At 42.6% G+C, this 26,553-nt stretch overlaps 1 protein-coding gene across 2 annotated transcripts in view; it reads left to right on the top strand.

Moving 5' to 3' along the window:
• LIMA1 (LIM domain and actin binding 1) overlaps nt 1-26,553 on the top strand; it is a 207,547-nt gene that overhangs the window by 30,472 nt on the left and 150,522 nt on the right. For both annotated transcript variants that reach the window (XM_086966210.1, XM_086966218.1), the window contains exon 2: nt 6,241-6,376. In XM_086966210.1, the coding sequence (XP_086822336.1) occupies nt 6,261-6,376 (116 nt within the window). In that variant the 5' untranslated portion in view covers nt 6,241-6,260. The remainder of the gene's footprint in view (nt 1-6,240; nt 6,377-26,553) is intronic.

Genomic DNA, 26,553 nt, shown 5'->3' with positions numbered 1-26,553 from the left:
CACACAGTGTGATGGAAGTGGGACACCAGCCAATGTCCGACTAACCCACTTGGGGGACACAAACAGAACGCAAAAGTGACAGGCAAAGTTGGGTCATCTGAATATCATAAATCATAAGCAGATAATCCACAATATACACATATGCATGAACAATTGTAGTCACTATGCATTTAGTGCATTAAGGTCGACGACGTTTCGAACCATACACAATATTGGTTCATCTTCAGAACAGACAGTGATTGCCTAAAGAAATCACACTTTCAATTGAACCCACAGTGGGGTGGGGCTGAAAATGAATTCAGCGTGGTATTCAAGGATATGTAATTGTCACAGATAAAGTCCCTGGCAAAATAATGAGTTGAACAATGCCTTTGGACAGATGATCGGAAAGTCAGTGATGCAGGTCCACAGTGGGGGTCCTTGCACGGCGAGAAGAATCTTTGCGGCTCGCACTCCACCAAGTGTTTGATGATGGTACTTGATCAATCACAAAGAAGCGCAATAAATTTTGATTACTGTTATGCACTTCCTCAAAGTGTCGTGCTATTGGGGACAGCTTATCTTTGTTAGAAATGGCCGTCATATGTTCAAGGATATGTTTTTTTGCAGGGAACATCGTGCTGCCCACATATTTCTTGGCACAGGGGCAGACCAAAACATAAACACAATGGTCAGAAAGGCATGTTAGGTGTTTGTCAATGCTCCTTTCAGATTCAATCAAGGGGTAGTACACAGTTTTTTAACATTTGAACTATATTTGCATGCTTTGCAAGACATGCAAACATAGAATCCCTGGATATCCCTCAGATTCAACTTGAAATGTACAATCTAATTTTTACACAGCCTATCCTTCAAGGAATTTGCTTTCCTGTATGTTACATTAAGGGATTCTTTCACTACTTCCACTAATGTTGACTCAGTACGTAAAATATTCCAATGTTTTTTCAAACACTTCCGTATGGTCACAGAGTGCGAGTTGAAGGTAGAGATGTATCTAATGATATTCTCCTCCTCACCAGTCTCCCTTTCTTTAGGAAATAAAAGCTCACTCTGGGTGAAATTAGTGGTTTTACTGTAAGCATCCTTTTTTTTTAAAAAAATCTTTATTGTTAGGAAGGAATAGTGGTTAGTCAGCTTCATACAGTCATATGGTATTGGTTACAGTTTGTACATTTTAACTTTACGTATGTAACAAGAAACATCATTATAGTAAGGACTGTGCTGCAGTAAACCATTGAAGACTTGTAGATATATCAACAGGCGGTCCATTCACTTGTATTGTAGTCTTCTATTTCCCCCCCTTTCGTATACGATTCATCGTTAGTATCACTTTTTATAGTATAGAATTAACAAACTTCCCTTCCCCCCCCCCCCCCCCAACCATGCGTCATCATTGCCATTGTGTCTCCACCCACTTCCCGCAACAGCATTTTCCCAGCGTGCACTTCGGTACATAGCCAGGTCTAGGCCAACAATGCCGTAATGTAGTTTGAACAAGGTTGACACCCCCTATCCGCTTTGCTACTCCTCCTCCCCCTCTGAGTCCAGGCAGTCTCCCTCCGGCAAGGGGTCACAGATATCTCCTCTGTATACATTCCACGCCGTCCATACCTTGTTCCACTTGCGGGGCGCCGCGCGTAGGACATACACTGCCCTTTCTGTTACCATTAGGATGTCCATGTTCTTAGCCCATCTACTTGCGGTGGGTAGTTCTGGTGCGCCCCACTTCTGTGCTATATCTCACTTGGCCACTGTCATAGCCAAAGTTGCCCAAATCAGTTCATATCTACCCAGGTCATTGGGGTCCCAGATGTTCAAAAGGCACTTGCGTGGTTCTGGTAGTATAGAGAGTTTAAGGGCTTGGGAGATCGAGCGCATTATCTGTCTCCAGAATTCTCGTATTTGTGGGCATTCCCATAGTGTGTGAAGCAGTGTCCCCTCTTCCCCGCATCCTCTCAAACAAAAGGGATGTGGTGCTCTCAGTATTTTATGCAGCAGTGTCCTGGTATAGTAGATGCGGTGCAGGATTTTAAGTTGCACCAGTCTGAGCTTACTTGAGATTCCAACCTCTTTCGGGAAGGCCAGCGCCTCATTCCACTCAAATTCATCTGTCTCACCCAGTTCCCCCTCCCATCTTTCTTTAAGTTTCAGCGTTGGGTCTTTGAGATTATTGATCAGTTTTTTATATGTGAGGGAGGTAGCGCTTTGTACCATGAATTCCGTTAGCAGTCTATCTTACTGTAAGCATCTTTAATAGAATTTGAATCCGATCCCCTCTCCTGAAATCTCGGTTTCATCCGCTGGCACTCCATTTCAAAGCCTGACTCGCTACTTCAATTTCTAAGCACCCGAAGAAATTCTCCATAAGGAATGCTGCGGACCAGTGCTTTGGTATGACTACTTTCTGCATGCAGCAGAGTACTGCCAGCTGTTTCCTTGCGGTATAGGCTAGATGTTAATTTATTGTCCACTACTTTGATTTCTAAATCCAGTAATTCAGTCTTAGACTTACTCATTTTACTTTCAAATTGCAAGTTCATTATCATTGAGAACGGAAAGGAACTCAATTGCTTCTTCCCGACTACCCTTCCAGATGATAAATAAATCATCTATATACCGCAGCCATGAAACTGGAACGTTATTGATACCAGAGAACTCAACATACCTACTAAATCCACTTGGATAACAATGTATAGAATTGTTTGAATGTCATTGAATGCGGGACACAAGATATAACCCACTAGGGATTTTGATTAAATAGTTATTATGGGGTTTTCCCGCGTTCATGCCGGTCAATGAACTTTATTGAAACAGATGTGACGGGCAACAGTTCGCTATGCGAGTAGCATCAGACTATATATCTGGTGTGACATTAATTTAGTGACCAATGTACCTTATGGGACACCAGTAGATATTCGAGGTGATACGGATATCTATAGAATTGGATAATTCTTCACCTATGGATTTGCACGATTATATCTATAGTAATTGAACATTAAACAGTATAGTTGGGAAGGTCTACTAGAATGCAGTCTGTAGACCAAGAATTTTCATTGCCACTTGGTATTTTGATTAACTGAGAATATTTAATGTGTTTGATTCTGTTTTTTGTAATACAATAATATATTCAGGTTTTTTACCCCTCTAAGATGGCCCACACTAATGCTGCAATTAGTCCATTTTCTTTGTCCCACACTAATGCTGCAATTAGTCCATTTTCTTTGTCCCACACTAATGCTGCAATTAGTCCATTTTCTTTGTTGACTATCACGTTGTTTACTTTGCACTTATGATTGAGTGTATTTAAATGTTTATTTGCCAATAGTAAAATCACTCGTGACCAAGGCGATTTATCATGGGATTGCGTTAGCTTGATGTCTAATTAAATCTTTTCAAGCATCTTGGACTCGTGATCATTATTGGAAGGGAGGGGGAACAAGGGTCTAGGACAGTGGGAACAGGTGGGTTTTTATTGCTTTACGAAAAGCGGAAAGATTTTCAAGCCGACGGATGTTCAGGAGAAGGGAGTTCCAAAGTTTAGCTCCCATGGCTCTGAAGGAGCGACCCCCGATACGGCAGAGTTTTGTGCGGGGAACTACTACTAGATGTTGACTTAGCGAGCGCAGATTGCGCTGGGGGGAGTAGAGTGTAAGAAGCGGGCGGAGGAGTTCAGGGCCATCCGTTTTAAGAATTTTGAAGGCAGTGGTAAGGGCCTTAAATTGGATTTGTGCTTCCATTGGGAGCCAGTGGAGTCTTCGTATGGTGGCTCTAGCGGAACATCTCCTAGTAAGACCAACTATAACTCGGGCCGCAGAGTTCTGAATACGTTGCAGCCTAGTTGTCTCTGCTTTGTTGGCGCCAAGCAATTGGACGCTAGCATAGTCCAACCGGGAGAGGAGGATGGATTGAACTATGAGCTGCCGAGTTTTGGGGTCAAAAAACCCAAGAATGGGGTTGAGGCTTCTTAGTAGGCCAATGCACGTAGCTGCTACTTTTTTGGTGTGGGTTTGGTAGCTCAGCGAGGAGTCCAACCAGACTCCAAGGTTTTTTACCAGGGGTTTAGACTGGGGAGTGGGGCCGAGCGAGGATGGCCACCAATGGTCATTCCAGCAGCTGGTGTTCTTGCCGAGGAGCAGCACCTCAGTTTTCCCTGCATTGAGTTGTAAACAGTTACCCGTCATTCAACGGGCAACTGCAGCCAGTCCATCCCTGAATCTCTTGGCAGAGGTTGGGGGGGCCTCCGTAAGGGTGATTACTAGCTGTGTGTCGTCAGCGTACGACACTAGCGTGAGGCCCCATTCTCTGGCCACTGCCGCGAGAGGCTGCACATACAGGTTAAAAAGAGATGGACTGAGAGCCGAACCCTGCGGAACTCCTTGGCTGATGAGGTGAGATTGGGAGATAAACGAGGGTGCTGAGACACAGAAGGATCTGTCCGTCAGGAAAGAGCGGAACCATTCCAGGGCCGGTCACAGATCCCTATGTCTTCCAGGCGGCTCAGCAGGATGTCATTTGAGACCGTATCGAAGGCTGCGCTGAGATCAAGTAATATCAGCGCAGCACTCTGACCGGCATAGAGTACCTCCCGGAGATGTTCGGTGGTGGATAGAAGGGCGGTCTCCGTACTATGCCCTGGCCGGAACCCGTGTTGGGAGGGTCCAAGATGTTGTTTTTGGCCATATGGTCTGAGAGAACTGCGTTGGCGTGAGCCTCTGCCAGTTTGGAAACCCAGGGTAGCGGTGAGATGGGCCTATAGTTCTCTGGTTTTGTAGGGTCCAGGGTCGATTTTTTAATAATGGGGGTAACCCATGCCTGTTTCCAGCAGGTAGGGACGGTTGATGAGGAGAAGGCGAGGTTGAGGAGTGTGGCTAAGGATGGGAGAAAAAAGTCCAGAGCCTCTAGAAATTGGACCGGTCTCATGGGATCTGAAGGGGCGCCTGATTTCACCCTTCTGCAGAGTTTGACAAGATCTCCAGGAGAGATAGCGGGCAAACATGTAAGTCTGGTGCCTTTAAAAGAAACGTTTGGGGATTTAGTGTGATCAGGGGAATTCTGTGGAAAGGTGTTGTAGATTTTCCTCACCTTTTCAATAAAGAAGGTGGCTAGGTCCTCGCACTGCTGCGTCGAGGAAATGCAGGGGACAGGATTGCCGCCATTTTGCATTTTTTGAACCAGTTTGAAGATGGTTTTCGTGGGGTTGGAGCTAGTATTGATCCTTATTGTAGGTCACCTTGTATTTTTAGAACTTGTTGGCCAATTAGATACATTTAGAATCTAAATTGCAACACCCAGAATTGACTTTAGAAATGAAATTAAATGAATGCTGACAGCCGTAAAATTATATTTGAACCTGTATCTCGCCCAAGAATGACATGTAACCATATGCATGGTGTTGTGTCCTGTTAAGCAGAGTATGACCAGTGTGTTATCTACTCTCGAACAGTAGACTGATCCTTCACTTTGATGAATATGCCTCCCCCTGGTAGACCCTATACTGCATAGAAGTTTATTCTCTGGCTCATTCTAGTTTCTCCCCACTATTTTCTATTTTGCCATATGGCACTCCACAAAGTGTATGAACCCCTTATTCATTCACCAGCCTTGTTAGTTGAACAACAAAAATGTTTGTTCTGCATACCTTGTTGCTTTTGAAATTGTCCTTGGTTTTATCTAACATGGTCACTGTTGTCTGGTCTGCCACCATTGCCCTGTCAAACATTACCTCATCCATGCCACTCCACCCTCCTTTGTATTTATCAGTGAGCCATCCATCTGGCTGGTAAGCCTCTGTGGCCGTGAACTCTGATTCCTTTTGTACCTATGACTGAACGGTTCGTTTAACTGTTGAGCAGCATGTTTCTCTGGTAACTCGATCTCTCTAGTAAGTTTTTCGTACTCCGGTCAACAGAGCTCAAAGCATCGGCTGTCTTATAAAAAAAATGCTGTGCACTTGAGATGAATGTTGATCAGACCTGAGAAGTGTATACATTAATTTTTTGTATCTTCTGAAGTATTCTCTCAATTAGCATCTTTTTTATGGGCATTGTTACAACTTTTTTTTTTTAAATAATTGACTACTTACCTGTGCAAAGTTTCTTAGTGCATACTTGTCACCAGCATTAGGTGAAGCTATCCCTAGATTATGGTTGGGGATGGTGTGGGGATTCTGGAAATATGGGTGTGTGAGTAGAGCATTGTTCCTTGGACAGTTATTAGTAATGCTTTTTGCCCTTTCTATAGGTTCCATATCTGTGCCAGCAATGGAGGCTTCACCATTTAAAAGAGGACAGTGGAGTTCACAGTCTTTACGAGTCACCGCCAAAGAGCTTTCTTTGGTGAACAAGAAGTCTTCTTCACTCCTCGAGCGCTTCTCCAAGTAAGAGTTTAAACCTTATGCATGTTGACTCCGTTTTGGTTCTTCCTTTGTTGAACAGTGTCTGCAGCCAGCATCTCGGATACCAGTGCGATAGCACTGTGCCTGTAGGAACCAACTCAAGTTAACCAATGTATTGTGTGCCATGTTTGTGCGCTATATCTTAGTTACCAGTGCGGTGTTGTACGTTAAGCTCACAGCACCATCTCTCTCCAGCATAGTTGAGCAGAGGTTTTGTCCCCCGATCTTCAGTTCCCTACAGAACATAAGAGACTGTTAAAACAAGGTACCTAATGAAGATCAGCACAACTCCCAGATGTCGATTAATTATGCATTTATTTTGTAAATATTCATGTTGGACTAATACAGTACATTAAATCCTTTAATTTGTGCTTTTTGTCCTTTTTTGTTTTCTTAATTCTTTAATTCAAATGTGTGGACCCCAGCATTATAAATAATTTATCATGCACAGAATTCTGTATGCAGTGGTAGAATTTGGTTATAAAGAGTGTTTTAGGTGTATCAGCATCTTCTAGCTTCCTACGGCATGCTTTTTGATTATATTGTGCTTATTCATAATTGTTTTTCGAGTTCAAAATATGAAAGGCGGCATCCCTTCCAATAATGTCTCTTTTGTTTCAAAGATGAGTCCCGTTCAATAATGTTGCGGACACCGTTTCCTAATGGGTATGAAAGATGAATGAGTATTTTCAAGACTAGTGTTCCTATACTTTAAAGGTTTCATTTCAAGAGTTCATGTAAAAAGTATACAGCTTTCAGTCTGACGTCCTGTTCAGGATGTGGTCTTGACATCAGAGGTCAAGACTGGACTCTACCGGTCTGAGCTCTTGCACTGGTATTCAATAAGCTGCAGTTAACTTGCCTGTCATCCACTTTGGAGCCTGGGCAAAACTGACGAGGCAGCCTTAAGCAAGATGGATGGTAGGAAACAGTTGACAATATGATCAGCACCAGAAATTGGTACAAATGAAAAGCTGTTTAAGTAAAAAGTGTGTTCATTAGAGAGTTGTAGAAGACTGCTTGATTTGCCGTTTAATAAAACCATGTTTTCTGTGAAACACTAAGAATGACCTTGAAAAGATGCGCCCTTTAGTCTACCTTGTCTATTAAGCATGGCCATAAAGCTTCTCTCTTGTGTTGCCTAGGGAGGACAGTACCAGAAAGCTTGGAAGTGGTGTGTAGATGAGTACAGATTGGAGGCTGTGTACCTATTAACTCGTGTGTCCTATTCGGTCTGGCTTGATGGCCTTGTAATGGTGTTAAAGTGACTTACATAAGTATCATTTATGGTTATTGTTTTTCTCTGGCAGAAGCACAGGTGGGGAGGACAGTCATGAGGAGTGTATTGCTGTTTTCCAGTCCCAGCAGCCCCTTTCTATCATTAACTGTAGACTTGATAGTGCAGCAGTGCGTTTGAGAGCAGTATAGGATACAAAGGCTACATTACGCTACATGGACTTTCAGGTCTGGCTTGGAAGTGCAGTTATCACTTCACCTTATATGACCTTCAAAACCAAACCTTTCCGGGTACTAGTTAGAGAGGGGCTTAGGTTCTACCCACAATCTGGTTTTCTTGAGTAAAGATTTGATAGGGACGAATTTGTGTGTTTGAACTAAAGAGTGACAACACATATACTCAGTACAGCAGGACTGAGGTGGTTATGGGGCAAGACATTGATCATGGCTATAAGCTTGGTCTATTTATAATGAAATGTTACAATAAAGGTTGTTCTTATTGTGAAAAGTATAAGCCAAAGTCAGTCATTATTTAAGGGAAGATATTTATATTTAAGCCTACTGACAGGTACTTTGTTACATGGAATCTGACAGATCACTGTAGTTGGCAAAGGTTTTGGTGCTGGTTAACCCAGTTACAAACTGTGAATATTGAAGATTTGCTCTGTAAGAATTCTTCTTAGGCCCTCTTGGGATTAAAAGTATTTTGCTTAGCCAACTATAATTTTGTATATCTTTCTAATTTTATGACTATGCCTGCTGATTATGGAAAAACTTATGATCAATACAGGATGCTTGAGTTGTGTGTGGTGACAAGATCTAGGCCTGATTGGTGTATGGGAAAATGTTAAGTCTGATGACATATATCTGGCCTACTTATTATACAATTCTATGGCAAAGACGGTTGGTGTAGCTTAATTATTGTGAAATGCATTTGTTAAAGCCTTTAAGACAGTTTGTTGTTATCCCATTGTCTTACAAGCAACAGACCGTTTTTTTAGGTCGAGCGTAGACTGCGCTTGTGCTGTCGCTTGGCGACTGACCTTTTGTGTATGCTTTAGCAATAGAACTCCTCCCATTGATGCCAGATGGTTTTTAGGTCTCGCGAACTGCGGTGCACTGCGTAGCAGTGCTCACACAAGTCGCGTGAGCTATTGTAATCAAAAAACGGGGATTGTGAGCTGACCTAGGAATCTCACAGGCTCGTGCATGTGCTTTTCCTTTTCAGCTCCACCATTGACCTTTGCGTGCGTCTTATTGTAAAAGACTGCACGCAATTGGCCCGAAGCACGCGCATAGCTCCTCCCATGGCCTATTGGTCTATTTCGTGCACCAAGCGCGTAATCGACACCAATAGGCCGTGGGAGGAGCTATGATTGTGCCCACACAGGCGTGACGTGCTTGCCACTTGTTCTACTGTCTGCTACCATCCGCACGCACTAAGAAAGCGCGGTCCGCTTTCATTGTCGGGATCGGGAGCACTATATATTTTTGAAAATATTACTGCTAGAGGGATTTGCTGACAGTCTGCAACTTAGATTCATGCGTGAGTGAATTAACTTAATATTTTGGAAATTCATTATTAACACCATGTTTTAGTGACTTATCTTGAAATGGTGTCTATTAGTTAATTAACCAATAATACCAATAAACCTTAATGATACAGTACCCCGTAGCGGAGAGTCGAAAACATGTTTCTTCTGTCAATCTGCCTTTCACAGCTCCTTGAGAGACTCACATTTGTAACAGACACAGGCCAAATTCGTTATGAAGTAACTTTAAAGAGGCGGTTCATTTACGTTATCCCACTAGAGTGTCTTTGTTAGCAAAGGCAAACTTCTTCTGAAATGTTCTAGAATCAAAGTCGCTTTTTTTTGGTGCATATTTATATGGCGCAAACCCGACCCGAAGGTGGAGCGCTTTACATGAGCACCGTATTTACATTACACATTCAGGCACGGGGAGATTAAGTGATTTGCCCAGAACCACAGGATGTGGACGCGACCTCGATGTACGAACCCTGGTCTCCAGCAATAAAGTCGGCAGTCTTTGGGGGGGCTTATCAGCGAGACGCAGTAGACGCACTTTGATGAAAATGATTCTTTCAAACAATCTCTCGACAATATTATGAAACATCCCAGGATCAAGGGTTTGACCTGCATGTGATGCGACATGTGATTGTAGACTGATGCCATATGCATAACATCTCACTCTGTCTTTAATATCTCCAACAGCGGAAGTTGCAGTTTTCTCGTGGTACCGCAGTTCAGTAATTTACAGCCTGCTTTTGATTTTTGGTGCATAGAATGTTACTTTGAATGAGTCACCCCGTCCTGCAAGGCAAGATACTCTCTATTCTCACCCCCTGTGTACCCGGACAGCTCAGTTGCCCTCACAAGCAGGACACTCCCCTTTCCAGGTGTCCCAAGCCAGGAGCTGCCGCTAACCCTGGCGCCTCTCCCGCTGACAGGTGTTCATAGCACAGTGAGTCCGGAGCTAAAAAGCTTACACTTTGTTCCTGGTGTGCGAGGAGCAGAGTGTGGCTACGGCTCGAAACTGGGATTATTGAGGGCTCAGTCTGGCAAGCATTTCAGTCTGTGACGACATCCCAGGTATGTATGTTTATGGCGTTTCTTTCGCACCAACTCGCCAGCATCTGACAAAATAATGGGGCTTCCTGTAGAATGTGAGACTGAGATTAGAGGTACTTGAGTCTTTTATATCTACCCAAAGTTACCATTCCACCATGCACCCACCCCAACCCCTCCGCAGACACCCAACCACCACAGCTTCCGTGCCAAAGTCACCCTGCTGCCATGCACCACCCCAACCCCTCCCCATACACCCAACCACCCGCAGCTCCTGTGCCAGTCACCTTGCCACCATGCACCCTCCCCAATCCCTCCCCAGACACCAAACCACTGCAGCTAGACCTTCAAAGTCTGCATGATTCCTTCAGTTTTCTCCGACCTGTATGTGGTTCTGTTGCAAAGGTGGAGTCCTGTGGCGTCGAAGAAGTCAACAAAGGTTAGAATGTCTGTCGCAGCTGTCTGTGGGCAGAGATTGTCCACAGTAAGTCCCAAGTGTAGGCATTGGAGCTTCACATTTGGTACTGCCAGCAGTCATCCGCGCATCTGTGTTTGGCATGACGTTTACCATGCGAAGTCTGTGCTGCAAATAATACGGCCTTGGATATCGGCAATATATGCCTCTTAGATGGAACAAAAATATTCATCACCTTTCAAAGCACAGACACATCTGTTTCTTTTTACTGTTTGATGTACATACAGTCTGGTGCCAAAACTACCAGTCGAGTCCTGCAGCAAAGAAAGTCACTTGACTAGATTTTTCAACTTTTATTTTTTTTGTTACGGGTGTGGCAATTTCTTCATACATGCTGCAGTTCTTATTTCACTGTAAGCTTGTAACACGTCTTTTCTTGTTCTAATTCTCGTATTTGAAAGCTGCCAAAAGTCTTAGTTCTTAGCTCTTCTGTGAAGACAGCATGTCAGAACCCCATTCAGAGGGCCACAGGGCAAGCAGGAGCACCTCAGCTGAACCTTTGGTGTTAAGGTTTTTTACTCCTGATGCTCTGGGTCCTGGCCTATTATGGATCCTGAACAACTAGGCTAAGTACTCTCCTCAGCTTTTGACTCTGAGTGGTAGCACAGGTTGAGCAGTACAAGTGGACACAGGCTTACAACTCAAATATATTCAGCAGCAATAAATTATTGCCTAGTCAAATACTTGCTTTTATGAAAATTAAGTATTTGTATATGAACACAGAGTAAAATACAACATTCACAAACAATGCTAACAGTTCCCTGATGTCTGGCTCTAGTGTTTTATAGGTGGGTCCCCAAGTTCAACTACCCTCTTCTAGCGGTAGTGGGTATTCCCCATTTGCTATAGGTGCCATTCAGTTTACACCTCTCTAGTAGTTCTAAACTTAGGAGTCCCACTCTGACTCTTTATTAATGTCAAAAGTGTTCCAGATCTGAAATGCTCGCTTTCTAACAGTCCAGTTCCCCCCGACTGTTTAGCCCGGCTATCAATCAGAGTGACCAGAGTCTCCGAGCGTGCCGTCCATTGCGGGTGCTGAAGCTGCAGTGGTTGCCTCCTGTAAGTGTTTCACACGCGGCCCATGTGGGGCTCCGATCAGAGTTCCTTGCTCACTGTCCTGCAGTGGTTGGAGGGGGCGGGGGGGGGTTCTTGATGCTGATAAGTTCTTGGGATCTTCCTGGGTGGGTTGGGGGAAGGGGGTAGCCTGACACTTTTAGGGCTGGTCCTCCGTCACACAGCTTAGGCCCGCTCGGATCACCACGTCTGCCTCCTTTCATGGATGATAAAGGAAAACAATGGTCCCTGAAGGGGGAAGTGTAGCCTCAACTTCCTCTGAATGCTAGTCCATCACCATCAAAAGATTGGATTTACGAGACCACACAATTTTTTTTCACATACAAATTATTTATAAACCTAGGAAAGTGAACTCCTCGAGCTCTGTTATGTACAATTTTAAAGTGGTGTTTCCTAGACTGTGCAGTGGATGTGAGGTAAGTGAATGAGCAGTGCGCTAGTGCTATAATATAATACATATATGCATCAATCGTGACACTAGTAATGATGCTGCTATTTTTATAGGATCGAAACATTGTCTACTTTTGCACACTGACCCTGTACTGCCTATAAAATATTTAATATAGGGTGGAGTTGCCTCTCTATATTTGTGACTAAAAGAATTTCCGGATTTGTGTCACACTTTTTGCCTGAGTCTGTCTATATAATTTTTTGTCTTCAGTGTTTTTTGTTTCTTCCCATCATTTTGACTTACTTGTTAAATAAATGTGGTTTTATTTGCTTTCATGGACATTGTGTCTGGTTCTAACTTTTTCTTTTCATTAAATGTATGACTAATAGCCATAAGTATCCTTGTTCCGCTAACCATTATATAGCCCTGGTCCCTATATAGCCTTTGGTTACCCTTGTACTTTTTGTAAAATAAGGTGATAGTTTGAAGAGCACTGAGTGGAAAATACCTGCTGCTTACCCTGTGATGATTAAAACGGATGAATGCTGTTGCTAAGGCACATCCAGTCATGATGGAAACAATATTTTCAGGCTTGACCCGGCTTGCTGCGATGTTTGCTTAGGGAATTCCCCACAAAGCATTTTGAATGGGCGATGGATAACTGACAATTGGCAGGGCAGGTTCCATCTTCCTGCCACTCGCTCATGGCTCTCTTGGGTGCTTCAAAAGCACTTGGACCCCCGGTTTGTCGGGTTTGTGATGTGACAGAGGGCCGCAAAAATGCCAGCATGGTGGCAGTTGGAGTGGGGGTTCAGGGGGTTCGGGGGGGGGGGGGGGAGTTTCCGCTGAAGCCCCTCAGAGGGTGCACCAAGTAACAACTGACTTACCTCTTAGATCATTATTTGCATTGGAGGGGACATGAATATTTCTAAATTGATGTTTGCAAACTAACACTTTAAAAAAACTTAACTCACCCATATAAAATGAAGCACTTAGGTGAAACGCTATTGCATGTTCATGAAATACATTTTTGAATTTTGAAAAGACTTTATCATATTTTTACGTGTTTGTTGCAAGATGTCTTTAAAAATGAAGGTGCTCCTAAATGTAAGTGTTTCAGGACACCTTAATTACTTCCTTTCTTTAACTTCAATGAACCTGTAGATAAAAGCTTGCCAGTTTATTTAACATATTTCTCAGTATTGCTACTGAGTGGAGAAAACAGCAGCCCAGTGCTGCTGTTGGCAACATGTAAAGGTTAGGAGGGCCACAAGCCGAACTTTGAGTATCACTGTTGTAAGCTAATGCCCCCATATTGTGGGTCTGTGAGGTACGTGTTGAAACTATATTGAGTCACTTTGAAGGTGGAATGAAGACTACAAAACATGTCTGTTGCGGCGGCTAAATCAAGATTTTGACATGACTGCTCAGTGCCAGGTGTTTGTTCCTCTTTAGCAAGAGAATTAGCAGAACGTCTGAAGAGCTGTAAATATTGTAATTTCCAGAGCTTACTTACCCCATCTTCAGTAAGTACTGCGTGCAAGGAGAACACGCCTCTGGGTCCGCCACTGTTGGCCGCTCCCATCCTCTGAGTGGTCCATTGGGCCCAGGGTGAGTCATTCGACCCATTAGACATTGTCTGCTAACTTCAATGTGAAGTGGCATTTCCTTCCATTGAAGCATAGTTTTGCTAAATCACCACGTCAGTAAGTTAGCGGAACACTAGGGACCTCCACTGGGTTTGTAGAGTGCAGCCTAGTGCCTTGGCTGTTTGTCTTCAAAATCTCTTTATATCTTTTGTCCTGCTGGGGCGGATTTGCTGCTATAACAGCGTTGCTTATCAATTTCAGATAATCTTACTTTGGGGCATAATTACAAGGTGATGTGTATGCACGTGAATCTAGTATAAAAGATCATTTGCGTCTTTCGACCCACTCCTTCTCCAAATTGTTATGCTGAGCGACCTGTACATGATTGTTATTGTAGAAAAATACACTTGTGATGTGAAAAGCTTTGCAAGATCACACATTATACCAAGTGCAGCCTTTCAAATTGAGTCTTTGCAATAGTCGGTTGGTTCAATGAAGTCCATTTTACTGTGTGATTTCCTCTTGCTTGTTTGTTTACTGTGAGCAGTTTCTTAACGTCTGTTGCCAAATGAGGTACTTCACATAAGTCAACGTCAAACTGACACTTTCACCGAAAAAGTGAGAGGTGTTTCAATGTCTGTATCCTGCAGATTTTCCCCAAACACGCCTGCCAAACTTCTCATTTAATTGCAATATACTCTTCAGCTCCACCACTGCATACTTGATGAGTAATAGTGATGTAATCTGGGTAGGATGCCTCGTGTTCCATCCTGATGGGCTTGCTTCCTTTCCCTTTCTTTCCACTGTCTTTCTCCTGGAGCCTTGTCTGATATTTTGAGATTAATGCGCTTTCATTTTTCTGTGTTAAAATTTTTTATTAAAAGGTTTTTAAATGAAAATGCAGAAATACGTATACATGTAAATAGATAATAAAATAAGATACGAAAATGATACAATTATACATAGGATATATTGAATGTGGAAAAGCAAAAATAGCAAATATTCTATAAGCTATAAAACGAAAAAATAGCAGAAAGGGAAAAAAGAAAAGAAAAAATAACAAAGAATCCCAGAGTAACAAGAGAAAGGAGAGAAGGAGAGGAGACCGAGACAAATGAAAAGGAGTAAGGAGCAGAATAAAACGAGGAAGAGTACACAAACGCTAAAAATAATTAAGGGATAGCAGGCGTTTGGGAGGAAGGAGTGGAAACAGAGTCACTATCCACCGTGGCTTCTATGAATGGGGACCATGTTTGAAGGAAAACAGAAGCCTGATCTTGCAAGTTAAAAATTACACGTTCATAAGAGGGTGTTTGTACCATAGCCACCAGCCACTCTTCCTGAGGAGATAAGGAGGACTTCCAATGGCGTAATATACAGATTTTGGCCGTAGCCAAAGCAGTATGAAAAAGACGAGTCTGTGGTTTAGACAATGTCGGAAGACCTCGAAAATCATGTAAAATAATATTTGCAGAAGTAAACGGTAATGGTAATGACATGATAGATGCCAAAGCCTTTCTAATAAAAAGCCAAAATGATCTAGTACGGGGGCATTCACAAATAATGTGTGTAATATCACATCCAGAAACAGAACATCTCCAGCACAAGGAGTGTGTTATCAATTTAGCATGATGTAGTTTAGATGGAGACCAGTGCCATTCATGAATGATTTTGAAAATGCAAAATTTGAGACGAGCCTCCCGGACACCTTTATGTAAGCCTTCCAGAAGTTGATCCCATTGAGTAATGGACTATGTAACTGATAAGCGAGATTGCCACTTTAATTGAAGAGCTTTCGAGAGGGGTTACGAAAAAAGAGGATGCAGAAAAGTTTTGTAAAGACCAGAAGTCACACCTTTTAAGATTACCCCACAGATGTAAATAAGATAAAATAGGAGACGCAGCCAATAAATCTGGTGGAGAACCTAAATGTTTTGTGATGGCTTGTTGAAGTTGAGTATATTGAAGGATTGTGTGGATGGTAAATGGAATTCCTCACTGATATGAGAGAAAGATTTAAAGTTATTGTCATGGAACAGTTGTTCCAAAGAGTAAACACCAGCCTCCTGCCACAGAGGCCATGATATCATGCGACCATGAACACAAATAGCCGAATTGGACCATAAAGGAGCTTTGACGTGAAGCCGCGGGTTAGATTTAAGTAAACAATGACTTCTTTGCCAAGATTTATGCATAGTAGATAAGATAGGATTTTTAGGGTCGGAAGAACTGGAACCTTTACCATATAAAAGGGACAAGTCAGGACTGGAAGATAAGTGACGTTCAAGTGGAACCCATTGAGGTATGTTTTTAGACTTGGGCTAAAAGAAGGAAAGTTGTGAAAGATGGAGGGCAAGTGAGTAATGCTCAATAGAGGGAAGGCCCAAGCCACCATGTAATTGGTGGGATTTTAGTTTGGTCAAGGTAATACGCGGCTTAGCCGTACCCCAGATAAAAGATTTTATTTTGGAGTCAATGGACCTTAGAATAGTCAGGGGAATGTTTAAAGGGAGCATACCTAAAACATAAAGAAATTGAAAACCGGAAATTGCAGCTTTTGTAGTACCAATGGAAATAGGCAATGCTTCACTCTTATCCCAGTTAATCTTATAACAGGAAAAAGAAGAGATCGGCAAGTGTGACAAGAATATCATCCGCGTATAAATACATTTTTGAATGACCAATTGGAAGAGGAACTCCAACCACTGCAGATGATTGGCGTATTGCAGCAGCCAAAGGTTCCATTGCCAGAAGGAAAAGAAGAGGGGAAAGAGGACAACCTTGACGAGTACCCCGTCTGATTTGGAAATGGAGTAGAGAGGAAACCGCCACAATTAACTTGAGCTGAAGGACTATCATAGAGCAGACGCACTTTAGCTATAAATTGGTCGCCTAAACCAAATCGTTGCATTATGGTAAAAAGATACTCCCACTCAATACGGCCGAATGCTTTTTCGGCATCTAAAGAAAGGAGTAGGGCATCACTAGCAAGATTTTTAGCTGACCATAACGCATGAGAGAGAGTACGTAAATGATTTCGAGATGAACGACCAGGAACAAAGCCTACCTGTGAATTGTGGATTAAAGAAGGTAAAACCTTACGAAGACGTGATGCGAGGATACTTGCAAGAATCTTAACATCAGAGTTTAAAAGAGAGATAGGGCGGTAACTACCACATAGCAGAGGATCCTTACCGGGTTTTGTTAAAACAGCTATGATGGCCTTGTTGGAAATAGAACCAAGAGAGGAGTCCTCTGTGGCTTCTGCAAATGCGGCATGTAGAGTATCAACCATACTCTGACCAGTCCATTTGAAAAATTCAGGGGGGAAACCATCCTCACCTGGTGCTTTATGGTACGGTAAGGTAGCAATAGCTGAGGAAATTTCCTCCTTCGTAATAGCTCCGTCAAGTAGAGCTCTACCATCATCAGAGAGTAGTGGAAGATGTACCGTATCCAAAAATTTGGACATCTCTGACGTGTCTATTTGAGTGCCTGGTGAATAGAGAGATCTGTAGAATGAATCCAATTCATCAACGATTTCTTGCGGTCGAGTAAGCATATCACCAGAACTTGATGTAATAGTGGTAATTGCCATAGCAGCCTCCCTCTGACGCAATTGCGCAGCCAGTAGCCGGCCAGCTTTTTCACCTTGCTCATAGTGACGCCCTTTCATCCTTTGTAGGGCATATTCAGCCTTAGAAGTAAAAAGACTGTTGAGAGACATGCGTGCCTGCTCCAACAATTTACGGTTTTGTAGGGTTGGTTTTGAAACATATAATTGGGAGAGTCGGCTAATGTCTTTTTCTAAATCAGCCTGTTTGGCAGCATTTTACTTGTTATATAAAGCAGCGTCCCGCATAAGTTGGCCTCTGATAGTTGCCTTAGCAGCTGCCCATACCGTTCTTTTAGAGGAAATTGAGTCCTCATTATTCAAAAGGTAGTCCTGTAGGTGCGACTGTAGGAGAAGTTTATCTGTTGGTGTCTTATATTTATTGATGTTTAAACGCCAGGATTTGCACCCCGGACTGGAAAGACCAAAATCAAGAGACAAGAAAACAGGGGAGTGGTCAGAAACGGCTGCTTCTAGAATTTTCGATTCTGTAACTAGCCGGACTGTATGATGCGAAAGAAGAAAGTAGACGAGACGGGAGAATGTACCGTGAGTAGAAGAAAAGAATGTGTATTATTTATCCTGAGGGTGACTGAGTCTCCAGTGATCAACAAGACCAGCATCAGTAAGAATGTCACGTAAAATAGCTCTATCGGATGCATTGACGTTATCAAAGCAACCTGTTCTGTCAAGGGAAGGATCTGGAGCCAAGTTCCAATCACCTCCAATGAGAAATTGAGTAGCATTTATTTCTGTAAGGAGGCGATTTAGTCGAAGGAAAAATTGCTTTTTGGAACCTAATGGAGCGTAGACAGAACCAAGACAAATGAAAGAATTTTCAAGTTTCAGCTTAACAAATACATACCGACCACCTGGGTCATTCCATGTCTTGATAATCGTAAAAGGAAGTGACTTTCGAAAAAGGATGGCAACGCCACATTTACGAACAGGGTTGGGATTAGTGGGGTCCGGTTTAGAAACACTGCTATGAATGACTTTACCCACCCAATCCCTGCTAAGTTTACTAGATTCGATATCGTCCAAATGGGTTTCCTGCAGTAAGGCAACGTCTACATGTTTAGAATGCAAATAAGAAAGAACCTTCTTTCGTTTAATATAATTGGTGAGGCCATGAACATTCCATGAAATCACCGACAACGGATGGGTAGAAGACATGACAGTAAAATTGAACAAGAAGATGAAAGAGAAAAGAGAGAATAAATAAAGAGAAGAGGTTTGTTACTCTGGGCAAGGAGGAAGAAGAAAGAAGAAAAATAAAAGAGAAAGTAGATTAGAAAGGCAGAATGAAGAATGGAACAGACAAAGCAAATATGAATAGAGAGAGAGTATTAAAGATGCAAAGAAGAAAAGGAAAAAGAAAAGAAAGAGAAGAAAAAAGAAACCTAGACTGTTAACTACGGGTCTGGGTGCACCTACAGCAGCACCAAGGGAGGCCGGACCCCCTCTGAGCAAAGAAGAATAGGGATTCGGGTAACAAGTAATATAACTGAATATGTGAAACGCAATTAGAATATGATTACAACAAGAAAAATATGGAGAACCATATACCATTATCATGAAATATAGGCAGTAAAATAGAAAAAATCATGATATAAGAACCATACAATAAGAGAAAGAAATCAAATCAAGGGAAATGGAATAAAATGAGACATATTACATAATAAAGGAGATGCGAAAGATAAAATAAAAGAAATATGAAGGTTAAATGAGAGAAATAGAGAAATCCAGCACCATCATAAAGAGGGGGAGAAAAGAGAATAGAAAGTACAGATAATAAAACATGGGAATAAAAACAGGAAAATACCAGAACTTATTTTAAGAAATATATGAAAGTATCCAAAGTGGAGTGAGCACTGAAGGAAATGAATAATATCACGTTAAGTAAGGAGTACAATATCATAGGGAAGGAATACATTGGCAAAAGGACCGTCATAGTAAAAGTAACAATTTTGAGGCAAGCCTAGGAACAGAGATATACCCTGAGGAGGTCAAATGCATAGTCTAAAACCATGAAAGAACATGGAGGTAAAAAACACACTATGAAACAGAGAACAGAAGTTATCATACCCCAAAAAGAAAGACCGCGTCAGAATAGTACCTAGACGAGAATAGTAGAATATGGAAAAGAAGAAGAAAACACGAAAAGGATATAAACCAATAATGGCACCTAAAAAGAGGGAAAGAGATAACATGTAAAGACAAGGAGGGAAAACCAGAAAAACAGGCAATGGAAGGGAAACAAAAAGAAAATGATCAGAAACAGTCTAAAGATAGAAAACAGTGAAACAAATAGACAACATTTAGAAGCGAGATAATCAATAAATGGAATATTGAGAGATTACCCGAACAACAATAACATCACTATAACAGAAAGAATGGATATGAAGAAAGAAAACTACCTGCGGAAAGATAACAGCCTTATAGTATATAAGAAGCAAAACCTGAGAAATGATTAGATGACTGTTAAAACTGAAAATCACAAATTAATAATGAATATAGAATAACAGTAAGGCATAAGGCATTATATAGGACACGAAGTATAAGGAGCCATGTTATACCATGCATGAAAGGCTCAGTAAACTAAACAAATAGCAAAAACATTATAAACAAATACTGCTTATAAACTTATAGAATTAGAAAACTAGAACATAAAAGAAAATTCAGTCCGCATCAGAAGGTGTCTTAAGAGGTGACCTAGACTTGTCTCTTTGCTGTGTGTTAGTGAGAGAGGAGACAGAATGTAGAACTGAATCTCTGTCCTCCTGAGAACGAGACAGACTGGTGAGATCCCTGCCGCGTTGTCTAGATTCAGGAGAGGTGTATAATTGAGATGCTGGTAGATTCATAGAGGAGGATTTGGACTGAGCAGGTTGGGCATAGGAAGGAGACTGAGTGTCCATACCATTGGATTTGATATCGTTCAGGAACTGTTGTAAAAGTGCAGGATCATAAAAGTCTTTGGATTCTCCATTCCTGGTAATACTGAAACGTGCAGGTTCAGATAAACCATATTTGAGGTCCATTTGACGTAACTGGGGCCGCATAGAAAGAAACGCTTTCGCCGCTCATTTGTTTCTTTAGAAAAATCTGCAGCCATATGGATCGTATGGCCTTGGAATAGGAAGAAGCCATGAGTGCGAGCCAATGATAAAATCTGTCTGGTTTGTTCATGCCGAAGAAAACAAGCAATAATTGGCCTGGGCCTTGCCAAAGGACCAGAACGCGGTGGGCCTAGTCTATGAGCACGTTGGAGCTCAAGAGGAGGGGCAAAAGAAATTCCAGTCAGAGTGGGAAGGGCATTACAAAGAAAGGACTTCATATCTTGTTGTTCAATATTTTCTTCAAAACCAAAAAAGCGGATATTGTCTCTACGACTGCGATCTTCCAAATCGATGATCTTACTGTGTAGAAAAAGTAGATCCTGATCTGAACCCTGAACAGAATCCAGTCGACTTTCTATATCCACTATTTTAGAGTCAGACGTCAATCCTTGTGTGAAAAGTAGTGAGTTCTGCCCTGATAGACTTAGTCTCCGCGGTTAATGAAGTCATGGCAATATCCAGACCTTCCAGTCGCCGGTTAACCCCAGAAAGTTCTTGCAAAATGCGTTGCATAGTATCAGATTAGGATTTGTCGTTTTGAGGTAATGCAGTTGTGGTGCAGGAGATGACGCAGATCCATTACCTTTAGCTGTCGAAGTAGAGTATTGTTTAACCACATCAGTAAAAAGTGTTTGTTTAGGCCCACGACCACCATTCCTATTAGACATTTCCGTGCACCGTTGTAGTGGTGGTCTGCAATAGCGAATAGAGGAAATAGTGGAATATGAGGCAATGATGAAATATATCAAATAACAGGAAAGTAGTAAAATACGAACAGCAAGTGAAGGCCCAAAACGAGCAGCATACAATCTATGCCTGAAATTTGAAGAAATCATTACAACATTGCCACAAAATAACAAATAGTATGCTACTAAACCAAGGTAATGCTGAGGTGTCAAGTCACGCATACCAAAAGTACCTCCGAAATAAAGCATGGAAATACAGATTGATAATCCTGTCAGTGAAATTTCAGTAGCATAAGAGTAGCAATAGCCCATGTGACTGTGCCATCAACACATTAATGTATGCAAAATACAGTTGATAGTGTTCCAAAAGTATAAAGTGCAAAGAGGCAGGACAGAAAATCCAGTAGAAAGTACTTTAAACAGCCTCCAAGTGGTGAAATTCGTCGTGTGGAAACGTTTCTGAGAGGATTCTCTTACTAAACTTCAAAGAAATCCATGGAAAAGCACTTTGAAATGTAGGCGCCGTGTATTAAGAAGCTACGCAATGTTAAATATCTTCATTGTGTTCTCCGTAGGCTTAGAAGCACGACCAACTCATTTGAGGGGGCGCGGCCTAAAATATGATAGAGCCCGGCCCTAAATTAGCAGGAGGCGTGGCTTACCCTGAGGAGAGGTGCGGCATCACTAGCGCGCAACTCACGGTGCGCACCGCAGAACAGACGGGCTCCCCGCACTCATGCCGAAAGCAGAGGGACACAGCGCCGTTGAGCTCCGAAGAAGCACCGCTGGATTCAGCAAAGTCCCCGCTTGCTATGGGGCACTGATAGCAGGAGGTGAGAGCAAAAAGCTCGTCGGTGGTCCGTCCCTCGGCGGAGCCTCGCAGTCAGGCGGCCATCTTCCTGCGTGGCCAGACCACGCCCCCCCGCTTTCATTTTTCAACATATTTTTAATTAATGCCATTTAATGTTGTCAACGGGTAGTGCATGCAAATCATTGTTAATTATTTCTTCTTCTCAAACTTAACATTTTGCTGTTAAGTCTTTACTGCCCTCTCCTACCTTCTGTTTCCTTTTCACTGGCACATCTCATTCGGCCAATAATTTTTTCTCAGACGTGAGCTTCAACCATTTAACCCCAGATCGGGTATTCTTGTCACTTTTGAGTTCTTTTAATCACGACTTATGCATTTTATTGCTTGTGCGAGGTCCCACTAACTGTCTCCGATACAGTAAATCGATTGGGTCCATGACCCTGGCTCATTTCTTGCTGGGTCAGTAGTTTCACAGAGGCTACATAATCCACGCTCTAGGTTGGTAAAATTTTTTAACTGCCTCATTTTTTTTATTTCTAAATCTATTATCAGAATATCTAAGGCAGTATCAGTGGTTTACAACACTGTAATATCTCATGCATAGTAGATATGGAAAGAACTGTATGTAATGTTACAGAAGGAAATCGATTTAAAATTTTATTTCACTTTGCCTACCAAGTAACTTCTTTTACCTCTCAAGTTTCAACAAAAAGCAGTCCCAACAGCTCTTACTCAAACTGGAGCGGGAGGGCTATTCAGAATAAGAATCAGCAGAAGCATTCATCTCAAGAGAAAATCATCCCAGTTACTCAACGATGTTGCACAAGAGAAAGGTAAATAAAGATAGCTCCGACCTTCCGTCTGAAATGTCAGGCTTTTTCAGTTTTGAAAATCCACCAGAGATAAATCACCGTTCAGCCTGTATTGTGTCAGTGCTCACTACACCAGATTTTTTCAAGATTCGATTTCTAGTGACTGCACTACAGAGTTCAAGTAGTGCCTGGCAGTATGAAACTGGAGAACACATGTCTTGTCACCTGCAACTATATGCAGTCTCTGGGAACCACAAGGTCTCTTCCATTTCCACTGCCACAAGATCCCTCTTAAAAAGCTGTAGAACTCACCTTATCAGTAAACGTGAGTGGATCAAATCCGGAACAATATGAATTTTGTACCCCTAGAACATAATTTCCTTTTCTTAGCTGCTATTTTGGATACAATCTCTCTCTGATGTGCGTCCCTCAACTCTGCCTGCACCATTTTTTTGCCAGCTTTAGTCCTGGAAGAACCTTTAATAGGTAAACAAGATGCTAATGATCACTTTCACTGGCTCCTCCTTCTCTCTCTCAAGTACAACAGTAATCAAACTCTGGATCTTATGCCTCATTCTCGGTTTCTTCAACTTTCGTCTCCGAGATGGAGATGGTGGCCACTGTACAGTCTTCAAACTGATGACTCCCGTGAGAAAGTCTTCAAACTGATTACTCCAGTGAGAACATCTCTCATCTTGCTGTAACCTTGCTCTCTAAAGCGTTCTCGCTATAAAAGGCATCCTGACCTATATATTCTTTGTGGCACTTAACATCTCTTTTAAAAGTTCTCATTATTAGCTCTTCAACTTTTTCCTTCTCCCTACTGATTTTTGTCAGTAGCTCCTGGAAACTGGGATAGCTGGGAGAAATATTCCTTATGTACCTGCTTCATTCTCTGGCCCTTCCGTGGCATAATGTCTCTTCTCAAGACAGCCTTAGACTTTTCTTGGTGAATTTTATGGCGTCCAGTCGTCACGGCACTGGGAGCGAGAAGCCAGGGGCCACCCTATGTGTTCCTCTGCACCTCCCCTGGGGTACAGATTCCTCCCACCTATGTGCCAGAGCTGGCTCCAATCCAGAAAAGGACGCTTATGGGTGTTGACTCCACACTGAGATTTTTCTGCTCCCTAGGCCTTTCCAGTAATGTGTAGGAATTTGCTGCAAATGCCAGAACTTATTTTCAGCACTCAAGGTTCTCTGTGGGCTTCACCACCGTATCATGGATGTGAGCAGGCACTTTGGTTTGTCAAACAGGAAGGTGGCCTTTTGCACACTGTTTCACATTTTGTGTGGGTAGGTACACTCCATTTTCTTTAAGCATATAGTTGTTTAATTGACAGATCATAGCTATTTGTGGCTTTAGACGTTTCCTCTCATTTAACACTATTAGGAGCATTTGCTGAAGATCTGGGTGTTGCCATATTAATCGCTGTAAAAATCAGTAGCTACCTATGTGCCATTCAGAGGATCTGAGATTGTTGTGCTGCAGCCTCTTGGGTGCTTTAGACCTTTGTGGAACTCGTGCTTTGCAAGTGCCTGGCACTTCGTTTGGCAAATTCAGGCGGTGCTGATCACTCAGCCGCTGCGCTCTCTGTTTTTTGAGACGAGATAAGATAAGGCCCTGAAACAGCAGAAAGCACGTATACCAAGTCTTCAGAATGACACAAAGTTGTACTTTATTTCTGAGACGGAGATCACATACCAGGATTCCTGAAAAGTTAATGCTGTGACAGTGCTGCTGCACCCATAGGAAACATTTTTTTTTTTAGCTTCGCCTTGCAGTATTTAGTTGTGTTGATAGCAAACTGTGTGCTAATTACCACAGTAAGGCAGTCTGAATTTAGTTTCATGCCATTTTATGAATCCAAGTTTCAATGTATGGTGTCACGGTTGGATATGACTTTCTTATCATTGGCTCTGACTTCACCCCAAGTTAGAGCTGGACTAGCAATTTGGGGATTTTCCTGGTGGCTTGCTGCAAAAGTGACCGGTTTGCTGTCCCCAGTCTCTGATTTTTGCATGGCTGTCAAGGTTCCTGCTTTTCCTCTTTCTAGGACCAGCCAGCACTCCATACATAGCCCCTGTCTGCTTTGGAGAGTTTCACCACTACCCACCCAACCAGTCCCTGAAGTTCCCTGCAGCAGTCCTTACATGGGCCCAGCAGAATAACACAGTAGTGCTGGCGGTCAGTATTGATTGAGCTTCTGACACTTGACAAATGCTTTTGTTGCATGCTTCAGGATGCTGTATGTACAACTTTGCAAACCCACTGTTTGTGCTTTCACTGGGAAGCCGCCATCAGTGCTGGACTGCTCATGCTGCCACTCTGGTATTTTCCCTGCAGAGTTAGGACCCTTTTATTTAAATACGGATGCGCTGCTGGGTCCCAACCAACCGTGCTGCCTGGTCCCAACCATACTACCATGACTCTATTCTAGTCCCTGCAATGGGCGCCAGTTTGATCATTTTTGCCAAGCTGATTTCTTTTTAAGTCCAGCCTTGGCTGTCTTAGACGGGCACATTGGAGGATTGTTTTTCATCAGTTGTGGCGATAGGAACTTGAGATGCTGTAGAAACTTGCTGGTTAAAAAGTAGTCTTGGCAAGAATACTGCCACGTCCTGAAGTGCCCAGTTTACTCTGATTTGATAACACGATCCTAGCAGTGCCCTCTTTACCCCAATCAGCACTTCTAGAGTTGAAGGTCTCAAAGCTTTGGTGTTTTATTTCATATCGGTACCCTGATGTAGGTCTAGGGAACATTGTTTACTCTCCCTACATCGTCTCCCCGTCTTTCATATGAACGAGCCTTATAAGTAACTCCAAATAAGGACAGAGTGCTCTATATGGACAGAACGCCTTATAAGGACTGTAGCCTTTTATGAACTAAACCTTTCACCTAGTTCCATGCAGAGGGTGGGTTTTTCCCAATCGATATTGCTTAGACAGCATCCTTAGCACATATGAATAATTTAGGCTCAGAATTCCACACAGGATTCCGTCCGGGAAGAGGCACTGAATCTGCCCTCCTTGCCATCTGGGATGACCTGAAGAATCGTGCTATAACTATGCAGATGACACGCAAATACTCCTTCAACTCTAATGCCCCAAAGACATTGAAAAATCCCCTATTTTCAGTTGTCTCTGAGCCGTGTATCAGTAAATGACTTGGAGCCATCTCAAATTGAATGCTTCAAAAACGGAAATACTCACGTGTGGCGATTGGAAACATTACGACCCGCTTGCCGCCTGGCCTGATGAACTGGGATCAACGCCTAAAATATCGAAGGAAGTAAAAAACCATGGACTCCAAGCTGACTATGAATGCCCAAGTGGACAAACTAGCAAGATCAAGCTTTGTCGCTATAAAAATGCTGCGGCGAATTTTCCCTCATTTGGGATTTCCACACAAGGTCCAAGCTACCATCTCCCTTGTTCTGTCCAAACTTGATTATGCCAATAGCCTCTACCACGGATCACCTTTAACGACCATGAAAAGACTACAACGGATTCAGATCTTGGCTGCCAGACTACTCTTGCATATCAAACCGCGAGACCACCTCTCACCTGCCTTGAAAGTCCTGCATTGGTTACCGGCTGCAAGAAGATCCACGTTCAAGCTACTTTTTATCACCCACAAAGCAATACATGGAATGTGACCACTCTTCATCAGGAATAAAATCACCAAACACATTCAACAAAGGAACCTGCGCTCTAAAGGGGCATCTCGCCACAAAATCCCAAGATACAAAAAAAAACATTGG

This window comes from Lissotriton vulgaris, chromosome 1_1, assembly GCF_964263255.1.
Source record: "Lissotriton vulgaris chromosome 1_1, aLisVul1.2, whole genome shotgun sequence".
In the NCBI taxonomy this organism is placed as follows: Eukaryota; Metazoa; Chordata; class Amphibia; order Caudata; family Salamandridae; genus Lissotriton; species Lissotriton vulgaris.
The sequence above is the reverse complement of the archived record's forward strand: the minus strand, read 5'-3'. Positions and strand labels throughout refer to the sequence as shown.